Source organism: Phallusia mammillata, chromosome 4, assembly GCF_965637545.1.
Source record: "Phallusia mammillata chromosome 4, kaPhaMamm4.hap1.1, whole genome shotgun sequence".
Lineage (NCBI taxonomy): Eukaryota > Metazoa > Chordata > Ascidiacea > Phlebobranchia > Ascidiidae > Phallusia > Phallusia mammillata.
The window spans coordinates 6,769,848-6,784,828 of NC_137255.1; the positions used below are offsets into that span (position 1 = coordinate 6,769,848).

The 14,981-nt window shown below is 36.9% G+C and overlaps 1 protein-coding gene across 1 annotated transcript; it reads left to right on the forward strand.

Moving 5' to 3' along the window:
• Window positions 1–343: 343 nt before the first annotated feature.
• LOC145222651 (meprin A subunit alpha-like) lies at window positions 344–3,866 on the forward strand. Its single transcript, XM_080088822.1, has 17 exons — window positions 344–426; window positions 492–552; window positions 624–701; window positions 764–885; window positions 960–1,069; window positions 1,176–1,351; window positions 1,473–1,575; window positions 1,634–1,749; window positions 1,812–1,920; window positions 2,050–2,150; window positions 2,222–2,366; window positions 2,444–2,601; window positions 2,664–2,839; window positions 2,902–3,123; window positions 3,195–3,303; window positions 3,362–3,632; window positions 3,691–3,866. The coding sequence occupies exons 1-17, from the start codon at window positions 373–375 to the stop codon at window positions 3,785–3,787; spliced, it is 2,208 nt and encodes a 735-aa protein (XP_079944948.1). The 5' UTR covers window positions 344–372; the 3' UTR covers window positions 3,788–3,866.
• Window positions 3,867–14,981: the final 11,115 nt, after the last annotated feature.

A 14,981-nucleotide genomic window follows, 5' to 3' on the forward strand; every position in this document is an offset into this window, starting at 1 on the left:
TGCGCTAGAAAGTAATCAACAACATGTTATGCGTGCTGTTCACCTACCGTACTTTGACTTGTTGCAAAAATGTTGCTACAAATCGCAGTATATATAGACTGTTGATTGGCAAATCGGCAAGACATGGACCGATTTAACTTTTAAGTGCAGAAACGCTACTGAACATTGGTGCATTATGACTTTGTTGATTCAAACAGTTTATGCAACAAGATTTTGGTTCTTTGTCGAAAAATAATAATAACTGCAGTTCAATAATTAGGGTGTTAATCTACATTTCTAGAAGTCGTATCGGTGGTATTTAAAAAGTGGATGTTTTTTATTCTTTTACAGTAAGGTTTAAAAATTGCTTTAGGTTTCATTCTTACAAGTGTCATGCGGAGTCTATTTGTCATTTTCTTCGTATTCTTCAGTGTGCTTGTGGTGCAGGTAACTGTTTCATTTTACTAAAATTACATCATACAAAGTTATCAAGTAATTTGTTTTGTTCCTAGGCCAATCGTGCGCCACGAGAGTTTAAGATTATTAGTAGAGGTGGAATTTCGACCAAAAGTGGTAAGAAAATATTTCAATATGCAACATTTTGCTTTTCGCATACAAGCCACTAAAATATTAGGACTTTTCAGAACTTTTGGTTGGTGGGCAAAACAACTTTGAAAGGTTTGAGGCATTTCAAGAGAGAGATATCTTCAAAATAAACGCCGGTATGTGTCACTCATTACAATAAAACACCGACGTTGCATCGTTTTTTTATGTTCCAATGTAGATAAAGGTCTTCGTGATGGCGATATTGCATCAGTGAACACCTACAACACTTTGGTAGACGAGGGAAAATACTGGGACACCAGGTCTATACCGGTTGCGTATTCACCAGATCTTAATCTACAGGTATCGAGTATAAGCAGTCTCATATTTTTTGGTTTTTTTTTTACTAATGCCTCTTTAAAAACTTTCTTGTGTAGGCATTAGCAGCAATTGAAGACGCTCTCCGTGAATACGAAATGCGAACTTGCTTGAGCTTTGTCGATAGAACAACTGAAACCAATTACATTTATTTTGAACCTTTAGACGGGTAGGCTCCTAATTACTTTTGACTAAATTATTAAAAGTGAATAAAACAAGCAGATATGGGCAGAAATAGACTAATAATTAAATGGTTTTAAATCATTCAAACAAAGGTGTTGGTCATACGTGGGTCAAATTGGTGGAATGCAAACTATTTCTATTGGAACTGGATGTGAATCAATGTCAACAGTAATACACGAAATAATGCACGCCCTTGGAATTTATCATGAACAGAGTCGGACAGATCGAAATGATTACGTGACAATTCAAATAGAAAACATCACCCCAGGTATTAGCATAGTTTATGATTAGTAAGTTACAATTTGCTAGTATCAGCAAAGAAAATTGTTCTATTGCTGTTTAAACATCGTGTCTTACAATCTAACTGTTAGATACTGTTTGTGTTTCAGAAAAAGAGTATGCTTTCGACTCATATAGTTACGATGTGATTGATGACAGAAGGGTACCTTACGACTACAATTCCGTTATGCATTACTCAGATACGGCATTCACGTAGGTTTATTTTTATGTTAATAGTTTTCCTTTCAAATAAGGTACTTATTGATTTCAGATCAAATGGTCAGAAAACCATCATAACACTTGACCCTGCGTTTCAAGACGTGATTGGTCAAAGACGAACGTTTAGTGTTGGAGACGTGACAAAAATTAACCGCATGTACCAGTGCGGTAGGTGTTAAATGCTTGCTTTTCAAATTATTTCCGTTATATCTCTTTTTTCTGATAATCAGCGGAGCCCCTGAGAGTTTCATATACTTGCAACTTTGAGAGCGAATCTGTTTGCGGCTATGTACAAGAATCTACAGACGATGCTGACTGGTTAAGGTATCGTGAACATTTGTGAATGTCATAACATGTGGTAATTTTTTGTGCTAACACCATGTTTTCATTAAGCAGCTGGCATTATCCACAACAATGACCGATAGGTCAAAATATCGAGTTAATTTTGTTTAACAGTCTCTAGAAATTTTGCAAACGTTTATTTAGATACACGATTGGTGAATCGACAACTGTGACAGTTTCACCAAACGTTCCGAATACAGATGGAACTAGCGGGATTGACGGATACGGTAAGATCGAAAGCAACTTGAGCATCCATCAACCAGTTTGATGACATTTTTTGTTTTCATTTTATTTGTAGGAAGTTACATGCTCTTTGACAGTAATGCAGACTTAAACGAAGTTGCAAATATGCGAGCAATGCGCTTGAAATCAAATGTGCCCCAGCAGTGTCTCGAGTTTTTCTACTACATGGATCTTGCGACCAACAGCCCAGCATCATTAAGGTAGCAAGCGCAAATACGCGTTTGAAGGTTCTTATACAAATCAGTCGACATAGGTTAAGCTAAAATAATCGGAATAGTGTGTATGTTGCAACAATTGACCCATCAACTGGCGACATATTACAACTGGGGTCACCTGTTACAACATTAACTGGCGACCACGAAACTTATTGGAACATTGAGCGTCTTACCATTTCGGCACCAGCAGAATACAAACTCGTGTTTGTAGCTAATTCAGGTATTTCTTACTTAATTTGTGTGGAATCGTTAGTTTTTATGTCCCTGCGTTTTTGCTTGTAGGTGGTCAGACCCTTGATGTGATAGCAGTCGATGACATTACAGTTCTAGACAAACCTTGTGAGACCAGTTATTTTGTTATTCACGACTATTCAGAATTACTTGCTAGTTCATCAACCGGTGATTACGTGTTGAGCCCTATTATGTACACTGATGATGGATATGCATTTTATGTAACGGTAGGTAAACGAAGGTAATTCGCAAAAAAAACAATAAAACAGCAATGACAACTAATTTTTAGGTCTTTCCTGCTGGAGCTGATGGTTCCAACGGCGAATATTTAGCTATGTATTACTACGTCGCTATGGGTGTCAATGATGATAAATTGAAGTGGCCATTCTATGATAGAAATATTAAAATGTCAGTGGTTGACCAAGAATCCGATGCACAGATCAGGATGAACCAATACAGTCATTTTATCACAAACGACGATTGCGAATCTTGCTGGAGTCAACCGACAGGGGTTGGTATTAATTTAAATATGTTCCAGGAATTAATAACTAGCCATAATACCAATATTGTTTCATAAACCAGTGGACAAACGGTGGATGGGGATACAGTCAATTTATGAAGACAAGCGATATTATTGGCACCAGACATTTCGTCAAGCACAACTCACTTATGATATCAATAGATGTGAAGGGTAACAACATGTTTTATTTCAAACTAAAAGACTGCATAACTATGTAATGTTATTTTAGATATGAGCAACGCAGCCCCATACACCTCTAAAATAGCCAATCCGGAGGCTAAAATTTCTAGTTCAATGAGGCTAACAAAGATGGACAACGATAAAGATAGACAACCAATACTTCGACCAACTTACACAGATGAAAATTCCCTATCGGTATCCGAAGCAATTTCAATTGCGGCTGTTACGGCGTCTATTGTCTTTGTTTTAATGATTGTGGTCCTGGTTACTTTTAACTTCCAAAATCAGAAGCATTTGACTCAAGTGGTCAAAGCATTCATGTAAGTTCAGGTTGGTAAGTTAACTGCGTGTGCACAAATTCATTTTTTTTATTTACAGCGGTGCAGGCAAGACGCCACCTCCTGACTACAACGGTGCAAACTTTAAGCCACGGGAGGGCCATGTAAACTTCTCTGTGGATATTGATAAAAAGTAGAGTGCCTGCATCCACTTTCAAAAAAAATATATTACGAAATTTGTTGTACAATTTTGGGCGCAATTATACATGCCTTAATGTTTACGTGATTTTATTGTTTCAGCAATAAATGTTTTTAAGTGTGCAACAAGTTGTTGCATAAAGAAACTCAAGTGGTTTTAATTTTGGGATGGGCTCTATGGAATGACAAAGTTTATACATATTTGTGAGGAAAATAACATATGCTTTTATCAAAACGCCGTTTGCAGCAAAACAGAGATAGTTAAACATGTTAGGGTAACACAAGATTGTTCATACCTTTGTTAAATGAACTATTTGACGCTAATAGGTTTCAAACATAAAAGTATTTAAACCTCATGATTTATTTCATGACTATAAAACTGATTGTAGTTACGATCGGAAACAATGAAAAATACTAGTATTCTAACAATGGCTGTGTAGTAAATGCATTTCACAGTAACACCTTGAAAGTTTGACATAAAAACTTCAGACATAACAACCTTAACGTCCTTTTGATTTTGTAAAAGCCCTAATATTTATAGCTGCACACTAAAAACATACGAACGCCCGAAAATATCGAATTGTTTCAGCAGTTTATTTGCCTATTCTGTTTCTGGTATTATGTCAATACAACCTTTCGCACGAGGCACTGTACTGCTTTGCACATCATATGGTGTGTTGTGTTTTGGAAAACAAATTTAAATATGAAACAGACAACAAACTTTGCATTGCTTGCCTTAGCAAACCTCCGGGGCCAAAATTATTACTTTACATTTATTAGATTAGCATTAATTTAGTATGGACAAAGTGCGAATTCTGTTGTCTTACTTCTGTACTTGCAGCAAAAATAAGCTGTTGGTTGCAGCATGTACACAGTGCATGTTTGCAAAAGGATCCACTTTTCAATAATTAAACCGCATTTTTTAACGTGACGTCCAAATAAAATAAAACAGACAGAACAAACTTTGCTTGAGTTCTACCTGTTAGAAAATCTTTTTAACACACACCATTCTGTTTGTTGTACTCAGTACAAAAACCTTATTTTGCTTTCAACTTTATTTATTATTAAAAAAGTGACATGCAACAAAGTAGTTTTGTTTCGGGTGCCGGGGTATGCACACATGAACCATTGTGCTATGTATCTAACTTAAACACAAACTTACAACAAGTTATGGACTTTTTCACAATAAACTTTTAATTAGTTTGTAATAATTTGGTACGCGCATAGAATCAACAATGTTCAGTGCGTGCTGGCACATACTGTTTAAAATCTGTTTTGTTTCTAATGTAACGTTATATGCACTTCATACATAAAAACATTGTGCTATGCCACTCCAAACTAGTTTAATTACTAAATTGCAACAACAAGTTGTGGGCTGCGTATTTGTGGATTTACAAAGTTGTGGATTTCGTGTAAGAAATGATTGATACAACTATTGGCATTTGTTTTATGTTTGCTCCCTATTTATTTTTGTGGGGGAGATTGTGGTGAACTTCATTTCTGTGTCGTGTTCTGGTTTTTCCATGTTCCGTTTTGCCTTTTTATTACGTCCGGTCACTTCCTTCCGGTCATTATTGGTTTGTCTCGTTAACGGTAGGATGTCTAGTTTTCTCTTCGTTTAGGCTTATTCGTTTCCTATATTTCCTAAGTCATTTACCGTTTGTGTTGTAGATACATTGCTGTATTTTTACTTTAATTTAGCCAGAGTTACATTAACTCCTCAGTGGTCATCACAAACCGTTTTTAACTTATTGGCTGTGTTGCACGCGATATGTTTGGAAACTATAGAAGTAGTGACCTTAACCCACTACATTATTTAAAGACAAGTTAAAGTAAGTGCAGCCCTGTACTGAAGTTTGTAAGGGATATTCGCGGAACGCCTTAACTTTGTGTATCAAGCTTGTGTTACGCAACAATGCATTGAAAAACACCACAAAACCTGAAGCTTGCACGCGAGGTTTTTAGTCTTCAGTCAACTAAAAAACCTCAACAAACACAAATGCGTCACACTTATTCACACAATGGCGAAAACTCATGACTTGCAAAAAAGTCTTTGTGTCGATTCGTTGCGCTTCAAAAATGCTGAGTTGTGGATATTTGTTGAGTGAGCAAGTGTTAAATATTTAGGCAGAATAGTCCGAGAATCGCGTATTTCACAACATTCAGTACGTTTTGGGGTAACTTTATTTTACTTCTCTCTATTGAGAAATAGCGCATTGCAATGATTGCTTATTGTGACAAATTTGAATTCGAGTTAGTCGAATTTGAAGTTAAGTTAGTCTAAAATAGCTTGCAACCTTTCGTTACACATCTACTTTCATAATACTTGTAGTTCGGCGGTATTTCAGGTTAGTAGTGTAAGAAAAATACCCGCCATTTCAGACCCTTCGGAATCACTCCAAAAGATACCTACCTTGACAAGAAGGGACTGATGCTCCCTAAATGGGGCTCGCTGTTGGGCGCACCAATGCAAACCTCTACAACTGGGGCTTCGTACAGGATGTATATTGCGAATGTGGCCTAGAAACTCAATCGATGGACCATATATTATCCCGCTGCCCTCTTGGCCCAGCATGCGTTGACCAATCTTTGAGGGACATCACGGAAGAGGCCCTCACCTGGCTCCAGCACTGGCGTGACAAGCTATGAATGAGTGTAAGAAAATAGTAAAACACAAAATTTTCTTTTTTAAAATTCATATTTGGTTTCGTGTGCTAACATTGCTCGTCGGTTGACTTAAAATTCATGACGAATTAAATAAATAATAATGTTTTGCTGATCAACCAAAAATTTGCAAAAAATGCGATTGCCTTCTGTCTTGCTCGTGTATTTTTTGGGAAAAAAAGAAGAAGGACTGCAGGCAAGCCGCCCCAGAAAAAAGGCCCGGCAATATAATTTGCGACTTTGGTGGCTGGCGAAGCTATTTACAGGTGTTTTCTGCAAACTGATGCTGGGTAAAGAATTTTAAAAACTAAAGATGAAATTTTGTGGAGCCCTCATTCTTGTCAGCGTCCTTCTGATATGCTACTATGCAGAGGTCGGCAAAGCAAAGGCAGTCGGGTCAGTTTTGCGCATTTAAGCTTTCATTTCATGCACTACCTTAATATAAATAAAAATGAAAATCTAAAACAATACAATTAAACTTAGTGTTTCAAGTTTTTACTTTTCCAGTACACACAATTTTTGTAAAATAGAAAGCATTTTAGGATTATTGGTCTGTTGCATCAAATTTTGTTTGCCAATTTGCATTGTTCCTTATGTATGGCGCCGAAAATGTATGTAATAAATCTTAAAATTAAAACGACTTCTCACGCAAATGCGAGTCGATGCAAATGATCCACTTCAAAAGGTTAAATCAGTCAAAACATGTTAGTTTTGTTTTCTGAAAACGTGCAAAAGCAGTTGCAATTATATAACTTTCCCAACCTGCAATTTGATAAATAGTCAATTCACAGAACAACAACCTTCTGTTTGGGTTTTATAGCTAAGTTTGAACTTCAACTTATCGTCCACTTCCAAATAATTTTACATCAAGTGCAATGATGTAGCTCGATATTGGTGCTTTAACATTACAGGGAGGTTGGTGGATATGGCATAATTAGGTGATTATTTAATGAGTAAAACAATTAGGTTGTTTAATCCAGTGGTCGGCAACCGCCGGGTCGCGGCCCAATACCAGTCCGCGAGGAGTTTGTTACCAAGCCGTATAATCTTTCAGGTCAAATGCTTTAAAACATTTTTTCCGATGTATCCCTGTAATGGTAAACTAATTTAGGCGTTTTTGTTGCTAAATATTTGTAGTTTTTTTAGGACCGGTCCGGTATCAAATTTTAGGCTCAAAACCGGTCCGCAGGGCAAAAAAGGTTGCCGACCCATGCTTTAGGCAACAAAGCAAAATGATGCTATTTTTTTCGATTAAATGATGTAAAAAATTTTGGTTGGTTAAAATTTCGAAAAGTTTGCAAACGCCACAATCATATTAATTCCTCATTTAAATGCTTTTCAGATTTGCTGACCATAAAAGTGTAAAGAAAAGGGAAATAATACAACCTCCAGGCTATACGCAACCAGGAATTCAGAAAAGAGTAGAAAAAAGAGAAGCAAGACCACCTTTGCCAGGATATGTTGAACCTGATATTAGGAAAAAGGGAAAGCAGGTGATCTCTATGGTCCCCTGAAGGCATATAGTTGTTTAATATTTTGTTTGGACAATAGTTATTGAACAGACAAAAAATAAATATAGAATACCTTCATGGGATTAACCTGCCAAAAAATAATCGATGTAATAACAGCTATGTATTTGATGTAGTTGATTTTACTTTTGTGTTCTAATTTGTACATTACCGATTTTTGTGCTGTAATAAAGATCTTTAGTAGTTTGTTTCTGTCATTAATCTCCGGTGTGGGGTAAATGTTTTGTGCTTATTTAATTTATCATGATATTATAACATGGAAGTTATAAAATTTCGTTCAGTGTCCACCCTTTAAATCAGTGGTCAGAACCACTGGTCCGCGGCCCGGTGCCGGTCCGTGAGGGATTTGCTACCGGGCCGCATAAAACTTGCTCAAGGTTTGCATTGAGTCAAAGTTGTAATAACTATAATTAGTTTTCAGTGCTGAACATTTGTGCTTTTTAAAGAGCTGTCCGTGATAAGAATTTCAGTTTCAAACCGATCCGCAGTGCAAAAAAGCTTACCGACCACTGCTTTAAGTAGAATGTATATTATAAGAATTAAACACCACTATATACTTTAGACTGCCATACATCTAACCCAAAAACAACATTTTCCAACGCTGTGTTACGCGACCGTGCACATGAAAACTGACATGAGTTTTGAGCTCTGCACGCGATGTTTATTCGCATTCAGTCAAGCCTTACCACAAAACCACAAAACCTCCACGCCATGTCCAAACAACTATCGATTAAAGTTCAACGTATATATTTCCGCTTCCGACGCGGCGTAATAAATTCTGGATAACTTAGTTTCTTATTCGCAAAATAACAAAATTATAAACATGTTTTGTTGTTTTTGTTTCTTAAGACAAAAAAGTGATTTTATTAAGTGCTGATATAACCTATCTGATGGAATTTTTGTGTGTATATACATAGCAATAGTCAGTGCAACGTCAACGAAAGGCACATAGTTGTTTCCACATTAGTTTCATACGCAAACTCTCGTACTGACACTGCGAATATGTGTAGGGTTCAAATACATACTTCTCCTAAAAACAGTGGACAAACAGTGGATGGAGATACAGTCAATTTATGACGACAAGCGATATTATTAGCACCAGACATTTCGTCAAACACGACTCACTCATAATATCAATAGATGTAAAGGGTAACAACACGTTTTTTTGAGAAACTAAAGTTTGCACAACAATGTAACTTTTTTTAGATATGAGCAACGCAGCACCAAACACCTTAAAAGTAATAGATCAGGAGATTAAGAGATAGTTTATTGATGCTAAGACATAAGGGTGACCATGGAAATAGACAACCAATACTTCGACCCACTTACACTGAGGAAAATTCCTTGTCGGAATCAGTGGCAATTTCAATTGCGGCTGTGACGGCGTCCATTGTCATTGTTTGAATGATTGTGGTCCTGGTTGCTTTTAACTTTCAAAACCAAAAGCATTTGACTCAAGTGGTCAAAGCGTTTATGTAAGTTCAGGTTGGTAAGTTAACTGCGCGTGCACAGAGTCATTTTTTTTATTTTTACAGCAGTGCAGGCAAGACGCCACCTCCTAAATATAACGGTGTAAACTTTAAGCCACAGGAGGGCCACGTAAACTTCTCTGTGGATATTGATAAACAGTAGAAGAACCTGCATCCACTTAAAAATGTATTTGTAAATTTTATAAGAATTTTTTTTACATATTTTTGAGCAGATTAATGCGCCCGGTGCTGTTTACTTCCACCTGACAATATGCGACTGGCATTAAATGCGAATTTTAATTGTAATTGTTAACTCAATATAGAGTAGACATTTCATATGCACAAGTAAAATCACCTTGTGTTATATAAAGCTACAGCCAGCGATCTAATAATGACTATTGTATTTGGCCCTACAGTGATAATGGTTGCACACCTTTGATCTACATTAAGAACTCTTAATGAATTCCGCCCAGTTAATGTCCGAAGCTGTTAAAAACAGAATTGCAGCGATTGCTTTGAAAAATGTACAAATTAAATCTTGCGTCTTGTATGTTTACTGATACTAAGAGTAACAAATTTCGTGTAGGTGCTGCTGGACATTTGTAATTGAGTCGCATTAAGTACTATTTTGTACATAGCGTACCAAAAAATTGTTAAAGTGCTGATATTTTGACGAATGCCAACAGGTAAAAGTGTAAAACTATTTTTTACAAGGCATAAATGTTTTGTTAACGTTAAAGCGTTTCAGTCATTAATTTCTTTCCAGGTAAACATCTTCCTGCTTGCAAAATGTTTAACGCTGTCCGGAGTTTATATTGTCGGGTTTGTAAAATCATCACCAACAATTGTGCCACAAAACACCTAGCAGACATGAGCTTTGCACGTATTTTTTATTCAACTTCAATCAACTAATAAACTCCACCAAGTACAAAAAAGCATCACCTTATACAATAACTTAACTCAATTCCCGTCGGAACAAAAATTAGGGAGTGCTGATTTGCTGCGTGCTTAAATCCACATAAAGGCAGAGTTGTTTGGCGTAACTATTCAGCTCCATTGATTACAAAGTTTGCTGCAGATTATTGCTGCAAAAATCACCTGGTGCAAAGAGCAGATGTACAAAATACATATGAATGGCAATTTTCTGTGTCATAGGAAATGCCGAAACTGCTAACCCTTGCACGCGAGGATCATTCGACTCCATTCAACTGAATACCCTTGCAAACCACAAAAGCGTCACTTATAAAAACACAATGTGAATTGAATTTGAACGCACAGGTCTAAATCAAATTACATTAGGGAGTGTCAATGCGCTATGTGCTTTATGAGGATGAGTTACTCGCAATGCGGAAGAGTAAAAACACGTTGTTGGTAATCCTTATGAGGGCTTTGTTGGTAAATCCTGTCCTACGGCCGCATGGGGCCTTAGAACAGTTTGATTGACAGGTATGCACGAGCACCAGATACGCAAATAAAGCAACAATCGTTAAACTCGCTTGTTAAGACATCCACTAAGCTTTTCTCTGCCTTTTGTCATGTTTTTCGAAAAAATACATTAAGTTTCAGGTACAATAAAATTCCAAGTGGGAAAAGTGCTTCCCCTTCCCCTTACGTGTCGGAATCGATGCATACACTTGGTGGCAGTTGGTGAAATACGCAGTTCCAACGATGATTATGTTTTGTCTATGTTACATCGCAAATTATTTTTGATTACCGTTTCCCCATATTGTAATTTTCAGTGTAAATAGCGCTATCATGTGGATAGTTTCGCGCCTCGTGTTCGACAGGTTTGCTGGAAACGTCGGTAGTTCGTTTGTTGTGTCTAGGAAACAGTGTTGCCAGGTTGCGCTTTTGTCGCCGAATTGGGCTACTTTCGACATCGAGTTGCGGGCTTTTTTCATGAGTTGCGGGTTGCGCCTTTTTGGGCGGGCTTGTAAATGACATTTTCTACCGTATGACGAGTAATGATTGCATTTATTATTGTGACGTGGAAAACGTTGTAAGTTAAATTTCGACAAGAAAAGAACTAATGAAACTGCCGAGCGTCGAAGACTTAACATCCAGCTAAGTAAAAGAATGCTTTCAGTCCACGCAATGCAATGTTAATTTTTCAAACAAAGAAATTTAATAAACGCCTTCGTTGTTACCACGTAATAAGAATTGTCTCTTGGCAAAGACCATTGTTTCAAAGGTCATTTTACTTTGTTATTAATGCGAAACATATTTTTTTAAGTAGAGATTACAAAACTTTAAAAAAGTGGGTAAACAGAGTGTGTTCAATGCAGTGTTACTGGAAACAGCTCAATTTCACGTTTGAAATGCACAAAAATTAAATCTGAAACGGAGAAACCTGAATAAAAACAGGTGAGAGCAGTAAAAATCAATTGTATTTCAGGTATTTGTAAAATTGGGCTCCTTTTGGGCTACTTTTGACGGGTAAAGTTGCGCCTTTCCACAATTTGACCTGGCAACACTGCTAGGAAACTAGTGTCGTTTGTTTTCAGGAAAATTAAGTAAATTATCTGTTAAATCTGAAGTAACCTGTTTCGTGTTGCTACGCACATAAAGTCTGCCAGTAATTCGTGACCAATAAGTTGTTTTGGTAAGTGTTGTTTTATTTGCTTGTTTATCTTTGTCAACATTATGCCAATAACTATTGTTTTGTATTGTTAAACCTTTGTTGTGACAATGTGCCTGGTTTAAAGCGTACTATGTTATTTACAGTTTGACTTGATTGCTCGTCGACAAATATTTGTTTAAAGTCCTGGTCCAACTGTTCGGTAAGAGCAGGGGTGTCCAACTCGAAAGTACCGCCGTGCCAATCTAGGTTTTAAAATATACTCGCGTGCCAACGTTTGGTACTGTTTCCAAACCATGTCTTAAACGTCTTAACGGTAGAAAAAAATATGTTGTCAAACGCGAGTAAACTTGCTGATGATACTCCAGAAACCTTTTATAGCATACTGTAGCGCTACTATTTCTGCGCCTAAGGTTCAGGAGGCTGCTCTAACGGCTAGCCGGTAAAACCAATAACTAGATCGCGCGCTACTCTTACTTCTTTTGCAAAACAGTAACAAAATATGCAATATATCCTTTGTTCTTATTATAAAAGCGGAGTAAAATAAGCACGGTTCTCGACAACACAATCGGGCTAACGTAGCACTTTAAAAACACTATATGAAAACAGACAAATTAGTAAAAGATCTCACAAGCCAAGAAGCACGTTCTACCAAGGCCGACCAACCAAGTCTGCCCGATCACATTTTCACAGCCCTCACGTTAGGGAGCCAGCCACGAGGAAAAACAGCAGTTATTCTTGGGGCAAATTAAGCAAAGTCCCGAGGATGTTTGTAATTAGGGACACACGCAGGAATGCCAAAGGCAACAAGGACGGTTGCGTCCGAAACGCAAAAATGGAAAACAATAAAAATAAAAGATAACATACAGTGACGAAGCAACAAACAAAGTTAGTGTTAACACAGTGAAGAAACAGCTAAATAAACAAAGGTGATAATATTAGCAACACATGGAAATAAGTATCATATGGTGAAATTGCTGTGCAATAGACAAATAAATAATATTATGGGAAACGAACAACATATTGTGACAAAAGAACAAACGAAACGAGTGACAAAACAGTGCAATAAACAAATTGATAATATTATTCGTAACAATACCATGTCGGTTAAAGCGCAGAATCCATAACATGGAATATAATACGACAGCATAAAGGCCCGGAATTATCCAGAATTCGACAGTTTCAAGCGCCTAAAAGTAGACGAATCGAGTCTAAAAACGACCAGTTTAATTAGTGGATTTGTGTAACCTTGTAACCGATCATCTTTACTGAAGTTAGAATAACGGACAAAAAGAATCAATAGAACATATGAATTGCCTGACAAATCCTAATGTTTTTCCATCTGAATGTGCAAAAACTTGCGTGCCATTTTCAAATGCTCTGCGTGCCACTTTTGGCACGCGTGCTACGTGTTGGACACCCCTGGGTAAGAGTGTAATATTGTAAAACCGGCGTTTTTCATTGTGTTTATGCCATTATATTTTCTTTAGAAAACCGTCCGCCAGTCTAGAAGTAACTGCATTCTGCTAATTGAAGCCATCAAGGGCTTTGTTTCAAATAAACTGTTGCAACCTTGTGTGGAGTGTTAGCGGGAAGAAGCCTGTAGTTGGGATTTGGCAGGCGCGTTTTTGAATCAAATTAGAAGTGCCAGAGTGGACGTCTGTGCCCACCAGGAGCACCCAAGTAGACGTTACATTCGAAGTTTTCGAAACGTTTGTTTAAAACGTTTTGATTTAAAGTGAAGCTATGCCTGGAAGTGAAGGAGGTCAATCCTTTTCATCACCATTATCTAGACGCCAAGTAGTGCTGAAAAAACATGCAGCACCGTCAATAATCCAATTGAAGCATGGCAAAGAATTACTTAATGACTGGTATAAGACTGCTGAAAATGCAATCAAAATGTGCGCATTGGTGGTTGTTCGTCGTGACACTGGAAGCTGTGATGCTGCCCTCAATCCTTGATGGGTTAGGCATAGACTAACTAGCCGATTTGCAATTAACATGAGTCGGTTAAATATGTTAAACTTAACACTTTGTTCCGTTTGCTAATGTCATGTTGTGCGCTTACATAGCAATGTCTATCTATGATAAGTTTAAAGTTTAATAGGGAGAGTTTGGCTGATATGCGGTATTATCATCGTGTATATCAAAACAGGTGTAAAACTGACAAGCAAATTTGCCGTTAAAAACATTTTACAAGGTGTCGCCAGAGCGCATACTGGGTAAGTAACATTTCGACAATAAACCAATCCCGCAGAATTTGTTTTAATTTTCGAAAGCTTGTTACTTGGCCAAAAGCAACAACAAGACAAATCATTTTCTGCAATCTGTATTACAAATACTATTGTTAGTTTTGTTTTGTTTTTTCTATTGTTGTTTATTAATTGCTATGTACATATGCATACAGGTTGGAGACGGGTTCAATATATCAAAGCACTTATAAAAAAGATATAAGTTGCGTGCAGGCTTTGTTGCGAAACTGTATTTAAGAAATTTACAAAAAAACATACAAAGAGCGAAGAAAGATAAGGCTAAGAAAAAATTTCTGTACGACGGTAAAAGCTGTATCAATTTTGTTATCCAATACGTCACTAGGAATGCTGTACAAATATCGTGAGAATTATCTTTTAAACAAAGCGTAAAATTACTTAAACATAAGTGACATTGAGTTTCATTTTATTTTTGTTCGCTTGGTTTCGGTTCATGCTTGCCCTTGTATGTTAATTCAGTCATGTTGGTCACAGCAACAGCAGAATTCTCGAGTGTGGATCCACGTATGTTATAGCAGTGACTCTGACCTAACAACAACCACAACAACAGTTATTTACTCTCTTTTTTAGGTTGAATTAAAAAAGTAGCTTATTGTTTGTGCGATAAATCCAAATCACACATTTGCCTTTTGCTCACAAACGATCTGCCGTTTTAAATTTAACAAACATATTTTAAAAACGTT

Coding starts and splice junctions, on each gene's coding strand:
- LOC145222651 (XM_080088822.1), top strand. CDS start 373: ATGCGGAGTCTATTTGTCATTTTCTTCGTATTCTTCAGTGTGCTTGTG. Junction 1,576..1,633: donor TACTCAGATACGGCATTCAC/GTAGGTTTATTT, acceptor TATTGATTTCAG/ATCAAATGGTCAGAAAACCA. Junction 3,304..3,361: donor GATATCAATAGATGTGAAGG/GTAACAACATGT, acceptor ATGTTATTTTAG/ATATGAGCAACGCAGCCCCA.